The 25,253-nt window shown below is 45.3% G+C and overlaps 1 protein-coding gene across 1 annotated transcript in view; it reads right to left on the reverse strand.

Annotated features, from left to right (window-relative positions):
- The window catches only part of ANTXR2 (ANTXR cell adhesion molecule 2), a 157,314-nt gene that overhangs the window by 119,130 nt on the left and 12,931 nt on the right, over positions 1 to 25,253 (reverse strand). The window contains exons 3-7 of the mRNA XM_079990947.1: positions 20,562 to 20,633; positions 15,889 to 15,970; positions 15,182 to 15,289; positions 14,127 to 14,195; positions 12,514 to 12,594 (exon numbers count right to left, since the gene is read on the reverse strand). Of these exons, the coding sequence (XP_079847073.1) occupies positions 12,514 to 12,594; positions 14,127 to 14,195; positions 15,182 to 15,289; positions 15,889 to 15,970; positions 20,562 to 20,633 (412 nt within the window). The remainder of the gene's footprint in view (positions 1 to 12,513; positions 12,595 to 14,126; positions 14,196 to 15,181; positions 15,290 to 15,888; positions 15,971 to 20,561; positions 20,634 to 25,253) is intronic.

Consider the following 25,253-nt stretch of genomic DNA (forward strand, 5'->3'; position numbering starts at 1 on the left):
CTCTCTCTGCCTTCCACTCTGCCTGGCTAGTTTCTCAGGGGTTGCTGCAATGCACATTTGAACCACAACAACATCTTTCGTTATTGCTGTTTATTCAGCATGCATCCCTTGAGAACGGTGCTTCGGAGAGATCCCAGTTCCGAGGAGCTTACAATCTAAAACTCAACACAAGGGGAAACAACAAAATCGATTGGGGAAGAAGGAGCAAAGAGTCTGGGAGCTCCCCTTTGGGAGCCTGCCATTTTGCACATGGTTTCACTTACCATGTCGTGCAAAGCCAGCCAATAGAACCCGGTTTAGGAAACCAGAAAAAAAGAACAATTTAAAAGAGAAGTGTGCTTTAAAGGAAGGGGGAAAGAGGAACTGCTAAAGAGCTGGTTTGCAAAAATATGTGACAGTGCAGAGCTAGAACTGTTACAGGTGCCACTCGTTCCACATTTGTACAAAATCAATCATTTAGTGCGGCAGCATCTGCACTTTGGAACTCCCTGCCACTTGACAGCTGGCACTGTATTCTTTTTGGTGCCTTCTAAATACATTTTTGTTTAGGGCAAGCCAATCCAGATATGTAGAATGCTGGCATGCTTTAATCTGGTTTTAGCTTCTCGCTAATTTTAATTCTATTTTGAACATTTCAAATAGCCATTTTTTTCATTGACAATGTTCTTCTTTTACTCTTTTTGTAAACAACTTTCATTTTTTTTAAAGCAGTATATAGATTTTACAAACTAAAAACAATAAAAATAACTTTACGGCGCTACTTTGCTGTGACAGCTTTTGCAAAAGACGTTTCTAAGTGGAATAGGGAACTGCAGCCGAGCGGTAAACTGCATGCTTTTATATGCAAAAGGTCTAAGGATCAGCCCCCAACAGGCTAGCAGGCCTTTGCAGCTGTTTCATTTTCAATTTGCCAGTCACTTTTTAGGTTTTTAAGGGTGTTTTATGTTTTAACATCGTACACTGCCCTGATAAGTCTGTGATATGAAAGTACAGAATGACAGTCTGATCAGACTGAAAGCTTCATTCCTCAATTTTCTGAAGACAGACAGGAGAGTTAGCAGGTTTCCTTGCAGGCTGAAATGCTGCCCAGGCAGGAATGATTCCAAGCAGGACTGACTCTGGATCAATAAGTCCAGAGAGAAACTCTGTGGAACACCACAACTAAGACAGAGGCATGCCTGGAGGATAAACAAGGAAAGGATACAACCCAGTGCTTAACTGCTGAAATGCTAGAGGGGAGGGGAACCGACACAGGAGCTAAAGCAAGTTGAGGAACATTTGACTCCCCATATATTGTTGGACTCAAACTCCCATCAGCTTCAGCTATCATAGCCAATGGTTAGAGACAATGGTAGCTGTGGTCCAACAGAATGCAGAGAGTCACAGATTCACCACCCCTGGGTTAAAGCCTGAAACCGAGGTACAGTGGTACTTCGGTTTTCGAACAGCTTAGTTCGTGAACAACTTGGAACCCGAACGGTGCAGAACCAGAAGTAGATGTTTCGGTTTTTGAACTTTTTTTTGGAAGCAGAACATGCTGTTTTGAGTCCCCGTTTCCTGTTGCACTGCTAATTTGCGTCCCCCTGTGTTTCCTGTTGCACTGCTAATTTGCATCCTCCCATTGTAATTGAAGCCTTCTGTTTCCAATAGCAGTGTTCTGAGGTGATATTTGGAGCTTATATTTGGTGCTTTTGTTTTTGCTATTTATTTTGCATTTTTTGTTTTGAGGCTTTTTTCAGTTAATTTGTTTTTGTGACTGTGTGGATCCCAGTTCAGCTACTGATTGATTGATTGATTGATTGATTGATTGTGTGACTGCAGAAATGGATAAAAGCCCCCCCATCCAAACAATAACTATCATCAGTGCAGGTAAGGAAAAAAATTAATTTTAATTTTCATCATCTACAATGCTGTTTTATTTATTTTATAGTACAGTACACTGTTTATTGCTTTTTTATGGATCAATGGCCTCGTAAGATAGCAAAATTCATGCTAATTTTTTGTTTTAGGGGTTGTTTTTGGAACAGATAAATCCATTTTGCATTATTCTCTAAGGGAAAGTGTGCCTTGGTTTTGGAACGCTTTGGTTTTTGAACGGACTTCCGGAATGGATTAAGTTTGAGAACCAAGGTACCACTGTATTTGTTTAACTTTGAAGAGGAAGGCACTCAGTATATGCTAACGGGGCATTCTGTAAAGGAATGGCAGAGCCAAACCTTGGGAAGCCCTGGCTTTGTGATGGCCTGGGACTTGGGCTCGGACTCCGAACTGGAGGAGTCTCGGTCCGCACGGGATCCTTTGCCTCAGGCGGCATCTGAACCAAGTCTGGGGCCTGATCCTGAAGTGTCCCAGTCTGTACAGGTTTCCCTGCAACAAGCAACAGCTGAGCCGAGTCAGGGGCCTGAGCCTGCCCTGGCTCCAGATGCGGGGATTACCTCGTTGCCTTCAGCCTGGCAATCACTTACAGCTGCGCCACTACTGGTTGGGTCAGGGGAGGCTGAGGTGGCCCCTGGATCTAGTAACCCACTGACGTCTCCCGAGCTGCAGAGACTAAGGTTTGAGAGAAGGAGAGACCTGAGTACTTGCAGGAGGAGTGCTTGCCTTTGGGCGAGACAGGGAAGTGAGTCACCGGGGGATCAGGACCAGCCGTTACCCCATCAGAGATAAAAGGGTGTCAGATCCCGGCTCAGGTTGTGGGAGCAACATTGCTGTATGTTAGATCCTGTACCTGTCCTTGCCTGGTTTCCTGCCTTGGCCCTGTTGGACTGACTCCTCATGGAATCCTTGGATTCGGGACTGGACCTGGACCGCGTTGCTCGGGTTAACCCCGGGCCCAGCACAGGCTTTAGCTAAGATTCCTGGATTACAGGGAGCTGGACTCAATGACCCTCGGGGTCCTTTCCAATTCTACGATCCTCTATGAAGCTTGGAAGAATCTTGGTGAAGTGGAAGCAGACGAGACTGGGATAAAGAGTGTGGAACAGAGTGGGAAATGTTTATTGCCTATCTACAAAAGCATTGTTAGGAAGTTAATACAGTGGCAGGTCTTTTAAAAAACACTTGTAATATTAAGAAAAATGTTTAAATTTGGAGATAATTAAAGATAAGGAAATTATTGACATGTATAAATTAAGATAATATAAAAGAAGCAGGCGAGGGAATGGAGGGATGTCGAGGGATCTGAGTAATCCTAAAACGTGGATTTAATATTGTGTGAAAATGTTTTATTTTTTATTTGTTGTGGTTTATTCTTTTATACTTATGAGATGATAATGTTTAATTGTGAAAATAATTTTTTTAAAAAGAGTGGGGAACGGAGGCTGAGAGAGATGCTCTGGAGTTTGGCGTTTGTTAAGAGCGTTTACCGTATCAGTTATGTAATGCAACCAATAGCAGTTTAGTGGTATCTGACGAGTCAAATCGAAATCATAAGGCAAACCGTGCAGAGGAAAGCAGAGGAAGGGGTGGGGAGGGAAAGAACCTGGGACCTTATCAGTTAAGTTGCTGCTTAGGGAGCAGCCCTCTGTGCACCAGGACATTATACGATTTGTAATATGTCAGGGGATGTCAAATTAAGCCCTGTGCGGTAGTGAAGGGTAGGAGTATGGAGAAATATTCCCCTTCCAGGCCATTGAGCCCCTTTAACAACTCCACACAGCCATTCACCCCCTCACCTCCCCAGTAGCTCTCTGCTCCTCTCCCATTTCAGCTGCATGAGCAGAAACCTCTTAACATGTTTGTTCTAAATCTCACAGCAAGTGCAGCTCCAGCGCTAGGCTATCCGTGTGGATTAGAGGAGAGAGTGATATAATCGGAATAATTTTCCTCCATGCTCACTTCATGCCTCCCTTCCTTCTCCTCCAAACTTCTTCTTCTTCTTCTTCTTCCACTTAAGCATTTAATGACTCGCTTCCTGGCTGCCCCAGCACACAAAGCCAAGCATATTTCTTCCTCTTGCAGGAAATGTTCCTATTAAGGAGGCTCGTAATTGGTAATCAGATGCTCCCTGTAAATGGATTCTGTTCTTGCAAAGGAAAAAAAGCGGCACATGGGGCCAGGCTTCAGATACACGGCTGCTGGCTGGCACTTCTCTCTTCTAGCCTCTCTGCTTAGTTGCACCGAGAGCAGGTGATTGTACAAAACAGCAGGGCAGGAAAGTTTTGACACAGCATGGAGAGCAACGTGGAGCAAACCTCCTGCTGGCTGTTCACCTCTATCGCTCTTGAAACAGCAAAGGTTGCACTGCAACAAGAGCTTTGACTTCTCCAAGCCTCTCTCCACACTCAACATGGGAACATAAGAACAAAGGCCAATCTAGTCAAAGCTCCTGGTCTCATAGCGGTCAGTGAGAAGCCCATGAGATGGGCCTGAGTGTGAGTGCACTCTTCCAAGCCGTGACTCTCAACAACTGGTATTCAGAGGCATACTGTCTTCGAAAGTTGAGGCAAACATAGCCATCATGGATAATAGTTCATAGCAGCTTTTTTCCTTTGTATAATTCTCTTTTAAAGGCATCCAAGCAGTGTTCAAAATTGGCCAGGCACATTTTGCACTAGAGCTGGACCATAAAGAAGGCTGATCGCCGAAGAATTGATGCTTTTGAATTATGGTGCTGGAGGAGACTCTTGAGAGTCCCGTGGATGGCAAGAAGATCAAACTGATCCATTCCTAAGGAAATCAGCCCTGAGTGTTCACTGCAAGGACAGATCCTGAAGCTGAGGCTCCAATACTTTGGCCACCTCATGAGAAGAGAAGACTCCCTGGAAAAGACCCTAATGTTGGGAAAGATGGAGGGCACAAGGAGAAGGGGACGACAGAGGACGAGATGGTAGGACAGTGTTCTTTAAGCTACCAGCATGAGTTTGACCAAACTGTGGGAGGCTGTGGAAGACAGGAGTGCCTGGCGTGCTCTGGTCCATGGGGTCACGAAGAGTTGGACACGACTAAACGACTAAACAACAACAACAATCAGCCACTTGGGACCGAGTGAAGTTTCCTGGGTGCCAGGATAGTGCCTAATGTCTCCACCATCTGGAGGTGCGTGCCTGGGGGATCCTCGGACCTTTGCTGTTTTCACACACATCCTGTAGAATTCTGTCTGTGATACAGTCCTACCTCATGTTACGTTTGCTTCATGTTACGTTCTTTCAGGTTATGTCCCGTGGTGACCCGGAAGTACCGGCAAGGGTTACTTCCGGGTTTCACCGCTTGCGCATGCGCAGAAGTGCTACATCGCGCTTGCGCGCAAGCACCAAATCACGCACCTGCACAGATACGGCACTTCAGGTTGTGCTCTTTTAATGTTGCGAACGGGCCTCTGGAACGGATCCCATTCACAACCAGAGATACCGCTGTATTTTATCTGCACAATCCAAACCAATTTCAGAAACCCAAAAGTTGCATTGAAAAATCTTACTTTTGAGACATCTGGCCCCAAAATGGCAACTAGGCATTCCCTTTTGGGCGACTGTAACCCTGGTTCAAGGAGCCATTTGGTGCCTAACTCAGATATCTGAGTTTCTAACACTGCATCCATTTGGTGGGTTAAAGCCTCAGTGCCTAGGACTTGCCGATCGAAAGGTCGGCAGTTCGAATCCCTGCGGCGGGGTGCGCTCCCGCTGCTCGGTCCCAGCGCCTGCCAACCTAGCAGTTTGAAAGCACCTCCGTGTGCAAGTAGATAAATAGGGACCGCTTACCAGCGGGAAGGTAAACGGCGTTTCCGTGTGCGGCTCTGGCTCGCCAGAGCAGCGATGTCACGCTGGCCACGTGACCCGGAAGTGTCTCCGGACAGCGCTGGCCCCTGGCCTCTTAAGTGAGATGGGCGCACAACCCCAGAGTCTGTCAAGACTGGCCCGTACGGGCAGGGGTACCTTTACCTTTACCTTTAACCCTGGTTCAAGGAGCCATTTGGTGCCTAACTCAGATATCTGAGTTTCTAACACTGCATCCAAGTTGGTGGCTATCACAACCTCTTGTGAGAGGAAATTCCATAGTTTTAACTGTGTACCGTGTGAACAACTGCTTTCTTTTGCCTGTCCTGAATTGTCCAATATTCAGCCTCTCTGGATGGTCCCAGGTTCTGGTATATGATGAGAGAGGAAGAAAAATGATACTTTGAGGAGAGAGCTGAGCTGCTTGTAGAGAAGCATCGAAATGACGAACACACCAACCCACAGCAAGGCCACTTCCTGTGATTGCTCTCCTACCTAGTAACAGGATGTGTGAAGATACCACAAATGCAGAGAGCTGAACTGCTTCAAACCACACACACACACACACACAAACACACACACAGACACAGACACAAGCCACGCTGAAGCCACTTTCCCCATGATGCTCTCCCACAATGAAGCAAGATCTGCATGGAGCTGAGCACACAGACCAGACTCAACCTTCTTTGCCTTAGTCCTTAGACCACAGCAACACCAGACAAGATAACAAAATTTAAAGCAGATAATACAATTGACATAAACTTTAAAAAAACAAAACTAAAAGGTAAAGGGACCCCTGACCATTAGGTCTAGTCGTGGCCGACTCTGGGGTTGCGGCGCTCATCTCGCTTTATTGGCCGAGGGAGCCGGCATACAGCTTCCGGGTCATGTGGCAAGCATGACTAAGCCGCTTCTGGCAAACCAGAGCAGCGCATGGAAACGCCGTTTACCTTCCCGTCGGAGTGGTACCTATTTATCTACTTGCACTTTGACATGCTTTCGAACTGCTGGGTGGGCAGGAGCAGGGACCGAACAACGGGAGCTTACCCCACCGCAGGTATTCAAACTGCCGACCTTCTGATCGGCAAATCCTAGGCTCTGTGGTTTAACCCACAGTGCCACCCACGTCCCTTAAAAAAACAAAAACAAAAAAACTACTCACTATTTAAAACTAGTAAAATTGCATATAAAAATGTATACAGGAGGAGAAATTCTCACTAAAATGCAGTTGAAATTTTCAGCAGAATTTTTTTGGGGGGTGGGGGGAGAAATCACAAACTGATGTGGAAATGTGGGAAAATGAACTTAAGGCTGGAGAAGCATGAAACTGAGAGGAACCAAAATTGGCATATTTAGCCATTTCTTCTGATGGCAAAGCAGCACACCCAGCGCATGGAATGTGTGGCTGACAAGGGTGAAGACGCAAGAGATTCCCTATGGCGACGCGATAAAGGAAATTTTTCTAGAGATGTTTTATAGATGGAACATAACACCTAGCAAAATATTCAAAATGTATAAAACAAAATCCAAAATGTGTTGGAGGTGTAATCAAGCAGAGGGGACGCTGCTACACATGTGGTGGACCTGTAATAAAATTAAGAGCTTCTGGGATATGGTATATGAAGAGCTGAAGAAAATATTTAAACAAACCTTTATAATAAATAAAAAAACCCAGAAGCTTTTCTGCTGGGCATATTAGACTCCAACATTGCAAGTGTAAATAAGAGAATATTCCTGTATGCAACATCAGCAACAAGAATCTTAATTGCAAAAAAAAAAAAAAAGGAAAAAGAGATAGTACCAACAACAAAAAAGAATGGCAAGAAAAATTATTTGACTACCTTGAATTGGCCAAAATGATGGATACAATTAGAGGACAAAAATTCCAAAAAGAATGGGGAAAATATAGAGATTACCTAAAAAAGCAGTGTCCTAAAATCAATACCTGGACTTGCTTTGAGTAATTTCTGCAAAACGAAATATGGTGTGAAAGTATAAAATATAGAGAAAGGTAAGGCAAAGGAAATGAGAAAGAAACAGTTTACTAAATATGAAATTAGACCCGCGTTGAGGACGAAGGAAGCCAATTAGAAAAGAATAAGAATTGAAATACCCAACAAAAAATTTATAATTTAGGCAGAATATTTGGACTAGTTGATATGTATTTGTATAATTTGGAACATTCAATGTGATTGGATTGGATTGTTAAAATTAAATATTTTTTTTTTAAAAAAAGAATTGAAATAGGGATATACGTTTATTATTTGTTTTGTATCTGTATTTTTTTAAAGGTCTGTTCATTGTGTGTGTTTGTGTTATAATAATAAGCTAATAAAAAGCATACATATACATATACATTCCCTATGGAGATACTTCACCTGCATGTGCACAGAGTTGCACCCTACAGGATAGAGCAGATCATCCCACATGTTTTGCATAACTTATTTGGCTTTTCCTAGTCCCGGGAGCTAGGAAATACCCAGGGCCGCAAGCCCTGCTCTTCCACCACCCAGCTAGAAATCCAACTCACATTTCATGCTTGAAGGAGAGTCTTCTCTCAAAACAAACGTATTGCAAAACACACACAAAACGCCCAACCACTACTGTTTGGCCTTTTTGCCTCTATTCATGAAAAAGCCATGCCAAATAAAAATAAAAATGTTTTTGAATTGCATTCTTCCTCCGAGCAGCTCACAAGGTCTACACATCATTTCTCCACCACAACCCCTTTTTCTCAGGCAGGTCAATTATCTTTCTGCCTAACAAGAGTTGTGGCCAAACAGGGATTTGAACCCAAATCAGCTGAGTCAAAGCCCAGCATTCTGCCCAGGACACCACACTGGCTCTGCTCATTTTGATGCATCCTAAAAATGAGAATAGATTGCTCATGATATGCATCTGATATACATGCAATTCCTACACTTCTCTTTTAGGCTAAGCAGGTTGCTTCCAAAGAACATTTTTTAGAAGGGCATAGTATCTGCAATGAAAGATGGCTCTGCAGGAAAGCAAGGGAAACTTATACACTCGTGAGCCCTGAATTTTCACATTGCCAGAGCATTTATTCCACTTGCTCAGGAAGCCATACTTCCAGATAATTATCAGCCAAACTAGATCAGTAAACCATTACTGATCGGATAACTAAGTTGCCTTCAGCGTTTCTTCTTAAGCCACTAGACTTCCCTCTCGGATTGATGGATTCTGACAAGCCTTTCGTTCACTTAGATGCTTTGCAAAGTTGGGAGACGTTAACAGTGCCAGAAAAGCTTGCAAAAGTTCACTGGCAGGCTTATAGCGGAAGAGGATTGCACACAGATCTCTTACGTTGTTTAACTTTACACAATTCCCAGAGGAGCAGCCCTGTTAGGCTGTCGCAGCCGAAACAAACAAGAGGCTTGCGACACTTTAAAAGGCTAACAAATGCATGATGGCATAAGCTTTTGCAGAGCGCAGCCCTGCTTCCTCTGGCGCATAAAGTGTTATCCTCAGTTACTCGTTTATATGTGCATGGCTTGAGGGGAATGGGGGATTGCAAACAGTGAGGTCAGGAGGGAAATGAAGCGAAGAATACGCAGAACAGCAGCCACAGTAGTTAGTGATAACACAGAAATTCTGGCGTCTATATGCTAATTAACACATATAGTGTGATTATGGGAGGGGGGGGGAAACCCACTAAAACTTTGTCCCAGTTCTTTTTTGCAAGCCAAATCCTATGCATATCATCTCAGAAGTAAGTCATAAGAAGAAAAGAAAAGCAATATGACTGAATCAGGTAAGTGCTGGAGACGCAAAGAGGTTGCATATGTAGAGGACTTGTAAAAGGGTAAAAGAGTATTGGGAAATGATCCGTAACGAATTGAGAAAAATGTTTAAAAGGACTTTCCCCAAAAAACCCAGAGTCCTTTCTGTTGGGGAGAATTCAGACTGAAATTCCCAAGTGTCAAAAAAGGTTATTTATGTATGCCACTACTGCAGCCAGTAGGGACGCAGGTGGCGCTGTGGGTTAAACCACAGAGCCTAGGGCTTGCCAATCAGAAGATCGGCGGTCCGAATCCCTGCGATGGAGTGAGCTCCCATTGCTCAGTCCCTGCTCCTGCCAACCTAGCAGTTTGAAAGCACGTCAAAGTGCAAGTAGATAAATAGGTACCGCTCCGGCGGGAAGGTAAACAACGTTTCAGTGCGCTGCTCTGGTTCGCCAGAAGCAGCTTAGTCATGCTGGCCACATGACCCGGAAGCTGTACGCTGGCTCCCTCAGCCAATAAAGCGAGATGAGCGCCACAACCCCAGAGTCGGTCACGACTGAACCTAATGGTTAGGGGTCCCTTTACCTTTACTATATATACAAATATCTACAAGCTATAATAGACAAGCAGTTCATACAGTCAAACAGAGTACCTGGCTGTACCTTAAGGCAAATAGGAAAACCTTTCTCTCTCTCTCTCTCTCTCTCTCTCTCTCTCTCTCTCTCTCTCTATGACCACACTCTTCTACACCACCACACTTACTACTGGACAGGTTTCCCTTTTAAACCGAGGACAGCCAATCAACTGACAGCAAATTACTGCTGAGTCTTTCTGACTCAGCACTTCCATAGAAAGTATTGCTGGCTGATTGCATCAGCTAGCAAACTCAAGCCTGCAGACTTACTATCTCACACAGCATTCTGTGAATCCTGACACCCTGTTCTCACAGTGGCCTGCCGGGAGCCCAGGAGCAAGACCTCCATACAAGAAGGCTCTCCTCACTTGCAATTTATAACAATGGGTATTCAGAGGCATACTGTCTCCAAAGCAGAGGCGGAGAACAGCACCAGTTCCAACTATTGGCTCATATTTGGGTGTGAACAGATTTGTTTTCATGTATCGACTGACTGGTGAACTCCCAGACCACTTCGACTGCAGCTTCAGATCTTTTCAACCCCCAATGACTAGCGGAAGCCAAATACAATCTACTGAGTAAACTTATGCAAAGGTTGCTTATACAGTCATTATTGCTTATACAATTGGTTCCGGAAGTCCTTTCGGCTCCCGAAACCATTCAGAAACCAAGGCGTGGCTTCCAATTGGCTGCAGGAGCTTCCGCACTCAAGCGGAAGCAGCACTGGACGTTTGGCTTCCGGAAAATGTTCAGAAACTGGAACATTCACTTCCGGGTTTTTGGCGTTCGAGAGCCAAAATGTAGAAGTACCAAGGTGTTTGAGAACCAAGGCACAACTGTACTTTGCATGACCTTACATTCATTGCAGAAACTTCTCTACCAAAAGTTGAAATTCTCAAGCCAGTTTCTACCTTCCTTGTAAATTCCATGAAGTTGTACAGACAATCAAGCCCTGGTTAGAGAAATCTAGCTCTCAGACACTGAAGAACAATGGCCTCAGCTTTAAAATGCATTGCATTTCCTTTGCACTGAAATGAATGGAGTGGAGTACATATTGGCAATGTAATTTACACCATGAATTATGTAAGTTACATCATTTCACCACAGCAAACAGACAAATAACATACTTCTTGATGAAAGGCATAATGCAGTGGAATTGAAACAGGGCTGCATAAGACAAATACGGAATGGAATGAAAAAGCCACGCCTTCTTGCATCCCGACTACCAAGCAATAGTTTGTGGTTGCCACCAGCTGGGTCTCTATTCTAGTGCTTCTATGGTGCATCCCACAGCATTAGTGTAATTGAAGAGTTGGAAGAGACATTGAGGAAAGGACCTTGTCCTACCCCCCTGCAGTGCAGGAATCTCAGCACGTTGTCCCCCATCCAGTTGGAAACCGGACCAGATCCTGCTTAGCTTTGCAAAGGGGCTAGGTGTCAGGGGCCTGCCATCGGAACGGGAGGGAGGCAGGGATGCCATTGGGATACAGGGAGCCGCAGAAACTTCTGAGGAGCAGTTCCTCGTCCAGCGGTGGGAAAAGCCACACTTCCAGTGGAAAAGAGTAGGAAAGGCCCAGCCAAGCAAGGACAGGGCTTGAAGATGCTGCTGAGAGCCCAAGCGCCTCACCTAGCCCGGTTGGCCAGGGGGCACACATGCCACTTCCATCGCCCAGTTTGCGCAGAGGGGTGAAGCCCAAGGAGGGGAGGCGGAGGTTTGGGGTGTCTAAGATCTTGTGTTGGGGGGAAAACCAGAAGGTGCCACTCCCGGATTCTGCAAGTGACTAAGACGGACATGAACCTTGTGTATCTGCACTGTAAATAGTTTGCACAATGAAACCTGTAAAAGATAGGTCGGAGTCCTGCCTGGTTACATTTGACAGCAGCAGTTTTATTGCTGCCTGTGTAAGATAAAAAGGAGGAGATCTCTCATATTCAAACTGGATTATGGAACAGACAGAAGCAGCAAGTTTCAGTGGCATGGCAATCCTTTTTTTCCACCCTCCCAACTTGGGCAAGATGAAATTCTCACACCGGACTCTGGAGCCATAGTTCAACAATCCATCGAGAGAGAAATACTCCTCTCTATTCAGTCTGGGGCCTTATGTAGTACCTAGCAGCTCCTAGATCAGGGATAGTTGACGTGTATTGCTGGACTTCAAATCCCAAGCTGCCCCAGCCGCTGTGGTCAATGCTTAGGGATGATGGGGAGTGTTAGTCCAAAAACATCTGGAAGGATGCGGTTTAGCCATCCCTGCCTGAGAGATCAGATCTCTGGAAGCCACATCAATCTGAAACGAAGCATTCAGGCTAGAGAAAGCTCAGGCAGCTTAATATTTCGCATGAAAGACGATGCCACAAAAGTAAATAAGATTTCACCACCTTTACATGAAAAATTAAGGCAATATGTGCCTTCCAGAATACTTACAGAATTAATTATCCCCCGGAGGGCTTGGAATCCTTCCTTGACTGGGAAGACTTGCTCCTTAAAACCAGCTATCCTTTCAAGCTAAGGAAGTAAGGACAAAAAAATATGAACAGCTAAACCAGCCTTTGAAAAACAACCATCACAGACCAGTATCCTGGTTTCACAGTGGCCAACCAGATGTTCACGGCAACTGATATTCAGAGGCCTACTGCCTGCAATAGTGGAGGGAGAACATAGACATTATGGCTAGTCACAAACTGAAGGATGCATAAAGGAGAACCACACAAGCAGATGGGGCTGTTTTTGCTCTTTGTAGTTGTTCTCAGACAAAAAAAGATGCTGCTTGAATGCAACTTGTATTTTTAGCTGGGGTAACAGCTGCCTAGAAAAACAGCAAGGCTTTGGCCATGTGTACAACTCTTCCTCCTGTCTGTATGTCTGTTCCTTGGGTCCTGGTCCAACAACGTTCATTTTTATTTATTTTTTAAAGTCAGATCTGTGCCTCGTTTTTCCTATGAGGAGCTCTGCCCAAGGCATCAGAGAGCAACCACCAATGAGAATAGACAACACTGGGTTAGACTGGCCAATGGCCTGGCTCAGTGTAACAGGGGTGGAGAACCTGGGGCCCTCCAGCTGCTGCTGGACTACAATTCTCACCATCCCTGGCCATCAACCAGGCTGACTCAGACTCTGGGGGCTGTAGTCCATCACCATCTTTTAGACGGCCACAAGTTCCCCATCCCTGCAGCAGATGGTAGCTTCAGACTTGGCCTCTACATGCAGCAGAATGAGGAGGTGACAGAATGGGCCGTACCAAACTGCAGGAGGGGGGGTCACGGTTTTGAATGCTTTCCTACATGCAAGATTCACTGCAAACACAAACTGCTTTGACATATCTACATCTACATCTACATCTACACCTACACCTACACCTACACCTACACCTACACCTACACCTACACCTACACCTACACCTACACCTACATCTACATCTACATCTACATCTACAGCTGTAGCTGTAGCTGTAGCTGTAGCTGTAGTTGTATCTACCATAGAATTGTAGAGTTGTGTCCTGGGCAGGAGAAGAAGAACAGGCCTTTTCTGTTGCAGCTCCTCATAGAATCATAGAGTTGGAAGGTACCACAAGGGTCATCTAATCCAACCCCCTGCAATGCATGAATCTTTTGCCCATTGTGGGGCTTGAACCCATGACCCTGAGATTAAGAGCTTCATGCTCTCCCTACAGCAATAAACCATAAAAACCATACAATAAAATCCATCTACACAAGTTAAAAACAGACATCAATTAACCATTGTGGAGGGATGCATTTCTTAATTGCCTACATAGGCCTGGATGGAATAGGAAGGTTTTCGGCAGGCATTTAAAAACTGACACAGGGGCATGTGTGTTTTAACATGGTGGGGGGTGGAGGGACAATTCAAAAAAGGTATGTCCTACTGACAACCTAAGGATTTTGCACCTTCATTCTGCTGCATATACAGGGCAGGTCTCCTAGAAGCTGTATCCAATACCAAGGAAGTGCGTAAATCTTCAAACATTGCCAGCAACTTGTTTATCGTCTCAACACGGTGTCCTGTAATATAGCCCCTACCTGGTCTTGGTCAAAATCAAGGACTCCGACGCAGTAGACTCTTGCTCCCATATCCCTGGCAAGCTCTGCCTTGAATGGAAATAAATCAATAAAAGTTTTATGCATTTGCTAGAATATAACAAGGTCCTGGTCTGACGGCATTGGCTACCAATTCATTTATGGGCCCAATTCAAAGTGCTGGTTTTGACCTATAAAGCATTAAACAGCTCAGAACTGCAATACCTCTCCCCATACGAACCTACCCAGATCCTGAGATCATCTTCTGAGGCCCTTCTTCATGTGCCTGCTCCACAAGAAGTTCAGAGGGTGGCAACACAAGAACAGTCCTTTTCAGCTCCCCATTGATGCAATGCTCTCCCCAGGGAGACTTGCCTGGCACCTTCATTATACACCTTTAGGTGCCAGGCAAAAACGTTCCTCTTTAACGAGGCCTTTGATTGATCCAGTGCCCTTTTAAAATGTGTTGGGGAGGGGGGTTATTGGGTTGCTTTTGTTTCCATTTTGATTATGGCTTTTGTGATTTTTATCTTGTGATTTTATCTTGTGAACTGCCTTGAGATCTGTGGGTATAGGGTATAGGGACGTGGGAAATGCTGTGGTCTAAACCACTGAGCCTCTTGGGCTTGCCGATCAGAAGGTCAGCGGTTTGAATCCCCATGACGGGGTGAGCTCCCGTTGCTCTGTCCTAGCTCCTGCCAACCTAGCAGTTTGAAAGCAGGCCAGTGCAAGTAGATAAACAGGCACCACTACAGCGGGAAGGTAAACGGCGTTTCAGTGCACTCTGGTTTCCGTTGCACCAGAAGCGGTTTAGTCATGCTGGCCACATAACCTGGGAAGCTGTCTGTGGACAAACGCCGGCTCCCTCGGCCTGAAGCAAGATGAACACCGCAACCCCATAGTTGCCTTTGACTGGACTTATCCATCCAGGGGTCATTTAACTTTTCCTTTACAAATTTAATAAATAACAACAACAACAACAACAACAACAACAACAACAACAACACACAGGCAAGCACTGAACCAAGCAGGAGGCACAGTTTCAATTCAACACTCACCTCTTTTTCTGCATATTGCGGTATATACCCTTGCAACTGTCCATCCGTCAGAGCGATGATGATGCTGTTTGACTTCAAGGCTCCAACCTCCTTGATCTGCTTATTTGCCTGAAAAACAAAAAATGTGTGCTTATCACTGTCATTGGGGGGCTGAGAACTGGGACAAGAGGAATATAGCCATTTCAGATAAGGAGATGTGGGCTGCTGAAATTATTAACAGTTATAATAACTAATGAGCTAAGGGCCCATTAAGCTGAGGCCAAGTTAGACAAAGTCGATTCAGGAATCTTTTGCTCAACATGGGGCTTGAACCCACAACCCTTGCCTGGCTGGGTTTTTTGAGGGGTTGTTTGTTCTATAGAACCAGGAGGAGGGGAAGCACCTGGATTGGGACCATGGGGGAGGAGAGCTTCGCCCCATTGCCCCTGCTATGGTCCTGATCTAATCCACCTTCCTGCTTTAAAAAAAAACAGCCACACAAGAACTAAATATGTAACTAATTTCATGTCACAATTGACCCAAGAAGGGCAAGATACCTTGAACAGCAACAAATCATAGAATTATTGTTTGTAGAGTTGGAATGCAATGGAGGACTCATTTGCCCAACATGGGGCTCAAACTCATGACCTTAGATTAAGAGTCTCATACTCTACCCACTAAGCCATGAGCCACTATATCATTTAACAGAGAGGGGAAGGAGAACTTACTTCTTTTATTCCTTCATGTATGTACGTTTCACCTCCTGGCTTAACATTACTCAACTCTTCAAGGCCTCTCTGAATTTCGTTCCTGAAAATGAAGAAGAAAGCAAAAGATTATTAAACATTGGATTGAAAATATTGCTGAATCCTTCAAGCATCCCTGACCCCATCTGGAAAGAGCTTAAGAAGAGAAGAAGAGTTCTGCTAGATCAATCCAAAGGCCCACGTAGTCTAGCACTCTGTTCTCACAGCGACCATACGAAGCTTGCAAGCAGAATTTGGGTGTAACAACCCTCCCCACACTTGCAATTCCCAAAAACTGGTATTCAGAGACTTACTGTCCCCAATGGTGGAGATGCAATAAGGTCAACCTTTGGTACTAGCCATGATGGCTACCATCAATGAGATATAGTGGTACCTCAGCTTAAGAACAGTTCTGCTTATGAACGATTCGGGTAATGAACTTTCGCAAAACCAGAACTTTACCTCGGTCTAAGAATGGAAACCAAATGGTGGAAGGGCACCGGCGGCAGGAGGCTTCATTAGGGAAAGCACACCTCGGTTTAAGAACAGTTTCGGTTTAAGAACAGACTTCCAGAACAGATTAAGTTCGTAAACCGAGGTACCACTGGACACTGAAAACACCTGCATAAAGTAGGGCTGGGCATCATATTGATATCTTGTCTAAAACTGACTTGAAGTCCATATCGTGATATTGGTTTCATAATTTTTGACATGGCAACATATCCCAAATCATGATGTGTGTGTGTGTGTGTGTGTGTGTGTGTGTGTGTGTCTGTGTGCGTGATGCAAAAATCACAATGTGGGGAAAACTGTGAAACCAACCAATGCCTCTACATAGTTCCACCCTTATTTCAGACATCATGATATACAGTGGTACCTTGGGTTAGAAGAAGAAGAAGAAGAGTTTGGATTTGATATCCCACCTTTCACTCCCTTTAAGGAGTCTCAAAGCGGCTAACATTCTCCTTTCCCTTCCTCCCCAACAACACTCTATGAGGTGAGTGGGGCTGAGAGACTTCAAAGAAGTGTGACTGGCCCAAGGTCACCCAGCAGCTGCATGTGGAGGAGCGGAGACGCGAACCCGGTTACCCAGATTACGAGACTACCACTCTTAACCACTACACCATACTGGCTCTCAGTGGGTTAAGTACTTAATTCATTCCAGAGGTCTGTTCTTAACCTGAAACTGTTCTTAACCTGAAGCACCACTTTAGCTAATGGGGTCTCCTGCTGCCGCCGCACCGCCAGAGCATGATTTCTCTTCTCATCCTAAAGCAAAGTTTTTGACCTGAGGTAATACTTCCAGGTTAGCGGAGTCTGTAACCTGAAGCATATGTAACCTGAAGCATATGTAACCTGAGGTATCACTGTATCAGTCTCTCACGATGCTGAAAACCAGGCATCACCCAGCCCTAGCATAAAGTGGACCCCCAAATCCAAATTTTGTAAGCAGAAATATATTGCCCATAAAAAGGCAACGCTGGAAAAATACCTGATAGCAGGCATTCACAACTGCCTCTTTTTCTGCACAGTTCGATTGAATCTTATGCACATTTAATTTGTGCGATTTCAGCCTTGCATGGTTGAAAGCTGGACGGTTGAAATTGTGCAAGTTAAATGCATGCAAGGTTTTCCTGGTGCAAAAAGAGCTTTCAAGCTCTCTGTCTTGCTTACCAGGCAAGGCTTGCTCAACCCACCAGCTCCAAGATGCTCTGGGATGCTCAGGCAGGGATGGTTCCAAGGGTTTGAGTATATGGGTTTTTGTGTATATGCAGAACCTTTGGGACCGAACACCCACATTTGCAAATGCCGATTTTTTGAGGCCTGTTGATCCCTTCCCTGCTCCTCACCCATAAAAAGCCTTAAGCCAAAATCTAAAAGGTAAGATTGGAGAAACTTGCACAAAAGCAATTTATATCCGTACTGGCAGTCCTGGTTTCAGCAGAAGACATGCTGTGCACTATAGATGGCAGCTGAGCAAGTTACGTAAAAGTTAATGCAATCTGTTTAATCCAAAATATTTTACACTTGGTGTCTATTGAAAACAACTTGAAAATGATTATGTACGAATGCAGATTACAAAGCAGACACTTTGTGCTTGCCAGAAATGAGTGGCAGCATGTCCACAGGCCCCGCAGCGCTTCTGCTGCCAAGAAACAAACGACAAATCAAGTTCCAGTCATTCTGAAACAGATTTCGCAACGCAAAAAATAGCTCTCGTACAATCAGTTCAGTTTTATTTATCCAGCATACAACCAAGACCTCCCAGTAATCTGACACCTCCAGACCTATTTCAGCTCTGGGGCCCAATGAACATATATATATTGTTTTTAAAGGAAAATCTAAGAAAGAATAAGATTCTGCAAGCAAGGGGGGGGGGAGCAGGTTGCCATCTGTCCACTAATATTCTGGAGCAGAAGGTAAGAATAGCCTGCTGGATCAGAGCAAAGGTCCATCTAGTCCAGAATCCTAGCTTCACAGTGGCCACTGAGTAGAACACAAGCAGGCTGTGATCCCAGTTGCAGTCTCCACCAGCAATTCCCAGAAACTGATAACCAGAGGCACACTTTCCCCCGACTCTGGATTTTCTTCCAGAAATAAATATAAAGGTAAAGGTAAAGGTACCCCTGCCCGTACGGGCCAGTCTTGACAGACTCTGGGGTTGTGCGCCCATCTCACTTAAGAGGCCAGGGGCCAGCGCTGTCCGGAGACACTTCCGGGTCACGTGGCCAGCGTGACATCGCTGCTCTGGCCAGAGCCAGAGCCAGAGCCGCACACGGAAACGCCGTTTACCTTCCCGCTGGTAAGCGGTCCCTATTTATCTACTTGCACCCGGAGGTGCTTTTGAACTGCTAGGTTGGCAGGCGCTATATATATATATATATATATATATATATATATATATAAAGAACCACATTCTGAATTCCATCTCAATCCCTGGGACCAACTGCCCTACACCCCAAACATATTTCAACAACAAAAGCTGAGATTTACACAATTGTATAGGGGACGCTTTGCTGAAACAAAGGCGAAACAAAAACAAAAAGACCAACGACGCCAATTCCTAGGAGATGGACACCTTGCAATAACGGACCCGTTCTGTGAGACTCGTCTTAGAATTCAAGACAAAAGGAGGAAAGGACAATCACGTTGACGGCAACTTGGAGGCTGCTCTGCATGTGATGAATGGTTACAAATAGAACGTCTCCTCTCAGTGCAACATATGTGCATGAATCTCACACCTCTGCCTTTCAGAAAAGGCACATTTATATCCCCAACAGTTACCCTGCCTGCTCCCTTCCTTCCTCACCCCTCCTAACAATTGCTTCAACAAGTCTTTCAAACTTGCAACCGAGAACAAGGAGGAAGATGGCTTAGTCCCAATTAATCCACCGCCATCGCCAGCTAACGCAGATTTAGACTGCATTTTAGAGAGTCTGCAGTGCCCGCTTACTTTGTCCTGGAAATCCTTGCAACGTAGCTCAGTTGGCTACAGCATGGTGCTGATAATACCAAGGTTGCAGGTTCTATCCCCGTAACGGACAGCTGTATATTCCTGTGTTGCAGGAGGTTGGATTAGATCAGTTTCCTCAACTTGGGTCTCCTCCAGCTGTTTTTTGGACTACAACTCCCATCATCCCTAGCTAGCAGGACCAGTAGTCAGGGTTGATGGGAAGTGTAGTCCAAAAACAGCGGGAAACCCAAGTTTGGGAAAGCCAGGACTAGACGATCCTCAGGGTCTCTTTCAACTCTGTGATTCTAACACTTCAAGGCAGGAAGCATCACCTGCAGTAGAATGAAGTGGCAAGGTGGCCTGTAATACTTGAAGGCTGCATTGAGAGCAGCAGGGTGCTGGATAGGGACATGGAGAGATCCAGGTTCAAATGTCCATTCAGCCATCAAGCTCAATAGTTGACCTTGGGTCAGGTGCTGCCTCTCAGCCTACCTTACCTGTTGTGAGGATAAAATGGGATGGGATGAACCATCTACACCACCCTGAGCTTGGAGTAAAAGGGATATACAAATGTAATAACAGGAAATAAATAATCCTGCATTCTGAAAGCAACCGCCCATCGTGGCTGCTTGTGATTCCTGCATTACAGGCAGTTGGTCTATACAGTGGTACCTCGGGTTACATACGCTTCAGGTTACATACGCTTCAGGTTACAGACTCCGCTAACCCAGAAATAGTACCTCGGGTTAAGAACTTTGCTTCAGGATGAGAACAGAAATTGTGCTCCGGGGGCGCAGGGGTGGCAGGAGGCCCCATTAGCTAAAGTGGTGCTTCAGGTTAAGAACAGATTCAGGTTAAGAACAGACCTCCGGAACGAATTAAGTACTTAACCTGAGGTACCACTGTATGAGTCTCTTCCAACTCTAAACTTCTATGGGTCTTTGAAAGGTGTCCTTATTACCGGTACTTATAACAAGGAGCCACTATTGGCACTGAATCGGGCCTAAAGCGAATTCCTCACCAACGGTAAAACTGTACTATTTAAGAAACACTTCAGGTGATTAAAAAGGAACCGCCATTTTATTACTTTTGGGGGAAATTGCCTTAGGCCTAATTCAGGGCCAACTTAATTCAGTGTCACTTAAAATAGTATTTACTAGCATCAAAAAAGCGGGGGAAAGCAATGTTGCAATTTGCTTACCTGTCTTGTGTTAATGGTAGAATGACCGTTGCTTGCATGGAAAACACAATGAAGGAGACCCTCATCTGGTTGCTTTTAAAGACAAAGAAAAATATCCATCTGAGAGACATAAATCAAAAAAAGGCTGCGCCCACGTGCGTTTCAACGGGATCTGTGTCAAGACAGGACTCTGAGGATCTCTCCGTCTTAACCTTTATGACAGAATCCGAGTAAACACAAAGCCCACACAGGAAATAGCTAACATCTAATATCTCCCTCCTTGCTCAGCAGTTCTGTATTTCAGCTGACCTACTGCATAATCGGCTCACTGGAAGGACAGATTGTGAAGCTGAGGCTCCAGTACTTTGGCCACCTCATGAGAAGAGAAGACTCCCTGAAGAAGACCCTGATGTTGGGAAAGATGGAGGGCACAAGGAGAAGGGGGCGACAGAGGACGAGATGGTTGGATAGTGTTTTCGAGGTTACCAGCATGAGTCTGACCAAGCTGCGGGGGGCAGTGGAGGACAGGAGTGCCTGGCGTTCTCTGGTCCATGGGGTCACGAAGAGTCGGACACGACTAAACGACTAAACAACAACAACAACTGCATAATCGTAAGAGCTGTGCCGGATCAGACCAAAAGCTCATCTGTACCAGCGCCCTGTTCTCAAGGCGGGCAGGTAGATGCTTTTCAGAAGCCCAAAAGTGGGATCTGAATGTAACAGGGTTTTCTCCACCGATGGGCCCAGCAGCTGCTGTTTGGAGTTGTACTGCCTCTGAGGTTCTGCCGAAGGGCTGACCTTTGGAAGAAGGAACGCGCACTACCTGTGCACAATTCAGACCTTGTTGGCATCCATCAGTCTCAAGAGACAATGGAGTGTGCCTTCTCTGCAGAGTGCAAGTGTGTATGGAAGTCCTGGGCTGCTAGACCAGTGTTTCCCAACCTTGTGCCTCCAGCTGTTTTTGGACTACAATTCCCATCATCCCTTGCCACTGGTCTTGCTAGTCAGGGATGATGGGAGTTGTAGTTCAAAAACAGCTGGAGGCACAAGGTTGGGAAACACTGTGCTAGACAACAAGATCCCCCTCTTGGCCTTGCCGATGTGGTCCAAAGGAAAGCAGAGCAATGTGTTTGGCCGCAGCCTAGCTGCAGGGGTTGCCAGAAGGAGGCATACAAGGCACCATCTAACTGTCTTATGAAGGTAAAAAGCTAAAGGGACCCCTGACCATTAGGTCCAGTCGAGGACGACTCTGGGGTTGCGGCCCTCATCTTGCTTTACTGGCCAAGGGAGCCAGTGTACAACTTCTGGGTCATGTGGCCAGCATGACTAAGCTGCTTCTGGCGAACCAGAGCAGTGCACGGAAACGCCGTTTACCTTCCCGCCGGAGTGGTACCTATTTATCTACTTGCACTTTGACATGCTTTCGAACTGCTAGGTGGGCAGGAGCAGGGACGGAGCAGTGGGAGCTCACCCCGTCGTGGGGATTCGAACCGCCGACCTTCTGATCAGCAAGTCCAAGAGGCTCAGTGGTTTAGACCACAGCGCAGCTTTTATTTTCCCTGAAGATGTCCCAAAAGGCAGCGCGTAACAATTCTAACAACACTGCCCTTTGTATTGGTAATAATAATAATAATAATTTAATTTATACCCTGCCCAGAAAACTGGGCTCAGGGCGGCTAACAACAAATTTGAAACACTTAATTGTAATACAACATAGAAGCAGTATAAAATACAGCATAAAAGCATTAATAACAATAAAAATCAAAGTTCAAAATCAATTTGAGGGAATTTCATCCAATAAACATTAGATAATCACCAGGGCTAGCTGGCTGAATTGGTCCTACTTGGGCCAGCGAGGAGGCCAAGGGAGAATTAGCTGTGGAGTCTCAGAGTGGGTAATCTTCATAAAAGGGAAGGGGGAGGGAAGAGAAGGGAAATAAAAGATCAGGGTGAATTCAAATTAAAGGCCAGGAAGAATAGCTCTGTCTTACAGGCCAGGTGGAAGGTAATACTGTCACTGGCAACAGGTACCTATTAGAAGAGTATTCTGCATATCTGTAGTTTGTAAGCATTGTTTTTCTGTTAAAATGAGAATTTAATACACACTTTCATATGGAATTGGATCCTGCTAGTTGTTGAACTGTGTTCTGGGAGACCCCCCACTGTGTTTAGAATGCCTGGACAACATAACCAACTGCGGTGGAAGTGAAAGCTTCTGAATTTCTTCTCCTGACTTCAGAGGGGAAGGGAGAAAGTGAGCCCAAGGCTCCCTGCAGCTTGTCCCTGCTTAGGCATATTGCACCAAACCATGGTTTAGTGTGACATCTGAACACAGTCACTCTGGCCCCTATAAAGACTTCCAGGTCAGGACTGCTCTTTGGTCTGAACAACTAGGAGATACTGCACCTTGTTGGCTATAATAAGCCATCTAACTTTGCCCCCTTCTGCCTTCTCTTACCCCACCCTAAGCTCAAAATGACTCGAACCATCACTCAATAGAGCTCTTTCCCTGCAAATGCTGGGGCCAGAACTGGGACCTTCTTTGTGCAAATGATGTTCTCTGTTGCAGCTCAGCCTCAGTCCCTCTCCTAGGTTCTATTGAATTTGTCTCCATACATAAACAGGTAGTTATATGATCTGGTGTTAGAAGTGCCTATAACTGTGGCAGCCAAGGTGGTTCTCTGGAAACATTTTAGACTACAACTCTCATCCTTGATCTGTTAAGAATAATAGTGAAGGACTGATTTCGTTTTCATTTTTCAAATTTAAGGCATCATCTTAAGGAGCTTCTTCAATGGGTTTGGCTTAACAAAAATGATAGGCAATTTCATTACCAAATACTTTCTTCTGCATTTTTAAATTCCACTATCCAGAAGTTCGGTCGTGATAGGAAGAATAGGAATACTTTTAAAAAATAAACATTCTCACTGTAATTTCGAGGCTCTTAAAAAGATAGAAAACGTGTGCTGTGCTGCTACTGCAGACCTACATCTCTCAAGCCCAGCAAAATGGGAAACAGATGTACAACTCATACCGGAATGATCTAATTCTTATAATGAAACCTGCTCCGCGTTTTCACCATATGCTGCGCTGAGCAGCATTTATCAACCATTAAGTAGTCCCATTTCTCTTTTAAAAGGGGGGGAGGGGAGGGAAGAAATCTTATTAAGCTGTTAAGAACTGTTCATCAAAGGATTCAGCCAAATCACTTTTATTTCAGCCAATTCAGCAACAAACAAACAAAGTGGAAGGGTGAGGCCTCTTGGCTGGAATAAAGGATGACCAAAAGGCTTTGGAATGGCCAATCAGATCATTTTTGGAAAAGATAAACATCTCTTTTGCCAGTAACTGAAAGCCTGAGCCACATGGCTTTTTTGGAACAACCAATTAGATCCTTTTTATTAACTTACCGTGTGTGTGTGTTTCAACTGCATTCCGTTCCTTGTTCTACAGAAAACTCATTTTTTGACTTTAGGAAGATAGATGCTAGCAATATGCAATTAAGGCCTGCCTAGTTCACATGACTTTTCGCCAGCTGGTCCAGCTGACAATCGCCTTCTGTATCGCATTTTCCATAGGAAACAATTAACTGCAACAAGGTCTGAGCAGCTACTTCCCACGCTCTCAGTGCCTAACCAGGACATGCCTAACCAGGACTGGAAATAGTCTATATTTTGTTCTTAATATCATCCTCTGATTTCTAGGCAGCACCAAGTATTAGGAAGAGCAGAATTAGCAGATGCAGAACAGGCAGGTTTTGCATTCATTTGCTTAGATTGCACAATTGATCCTGCTTCTGCTAGCCGTGGAGAAAAACAAGGTGCTACAAAGAACGACAGAAGCAACAGCTTCTAATAGTTCAATAAACACCTCCTGCATATTCACAAAGCCATCTCCCCAGGCGCAAAGCCCAGAACAGGCACAGCCAAAACGGTAACCTTGTGATGTCGCAGGACTCGAACTTCCAACAGCCCCAAGACAGCATGGTCACTGGTCAGGGATGATGGGAACTGTAATCCAAAAATATCTGGCAGGCACCATGTTAGATACCCTGGTTGAGAAATGCAGTATTTTTGTTATGCGAAAGCAAAAGAAGAAAAGCTGCAAAATTCTGTGTCGGACACTAAATTCTCTCCTTGTGCAATGCGACTGGAGGTGTGTGCAATACATGCAGCTTTGACTTCAGTGCACAATGCTGGAAACTGCAACCGTGGAATAAAAGGTTCAAAACCATGTATTGGGGTTGAATCCTGACAAGACAGAAGTACTGTTTTGGGGGGACAGGGGCGGGTGGGTGTGGGGAACTCCCTGATCCTGAATGGGGTAACTGTGCCCCTGAAGGACCAGGTGTGAAGCCTGGGAGTCATTCTGGACTCACAGCTGTCCATGGAGGCACAGGTTAATTCTGTGTCCAGGGCGGCTGTGTAAAAGCTCCATCTGGTATGCAGGCTGAGACCCTACCTGCCTGCAGACTGTCTCGCCAGAGTGGTGCATGCTCTGGTTATCTCCCGCTTGGACTACTGCAATGCGCTCTACGTGGGTCTACCTTTGAAGGTGACCCGGAAAATGCAATAAATCCAGAATGTGGCAGCTAGACTGGTGACTGGGAGTGGCTGCTGGGACCACATAACACCGGTCCTGAGAGATCCAGCGCCAAGGGCCTTCTGGCGGTTCCCTCATTGCAAGAAGTGAGGTTACAGGGAACCAGACAGA

The sequence above is a fragment of the Podarcis cretensis genome (genome assembly GCF_951804945.1).
Source record: "Podarcis cretensis genome assembly, chromosome: 9".
NCBI classification, from domain to species: Eukaryota; Metazoa; Chordata; class Lepidosauria; order Squamata; family Lacertidae; genus Podarcis; species Podarcis cretensis.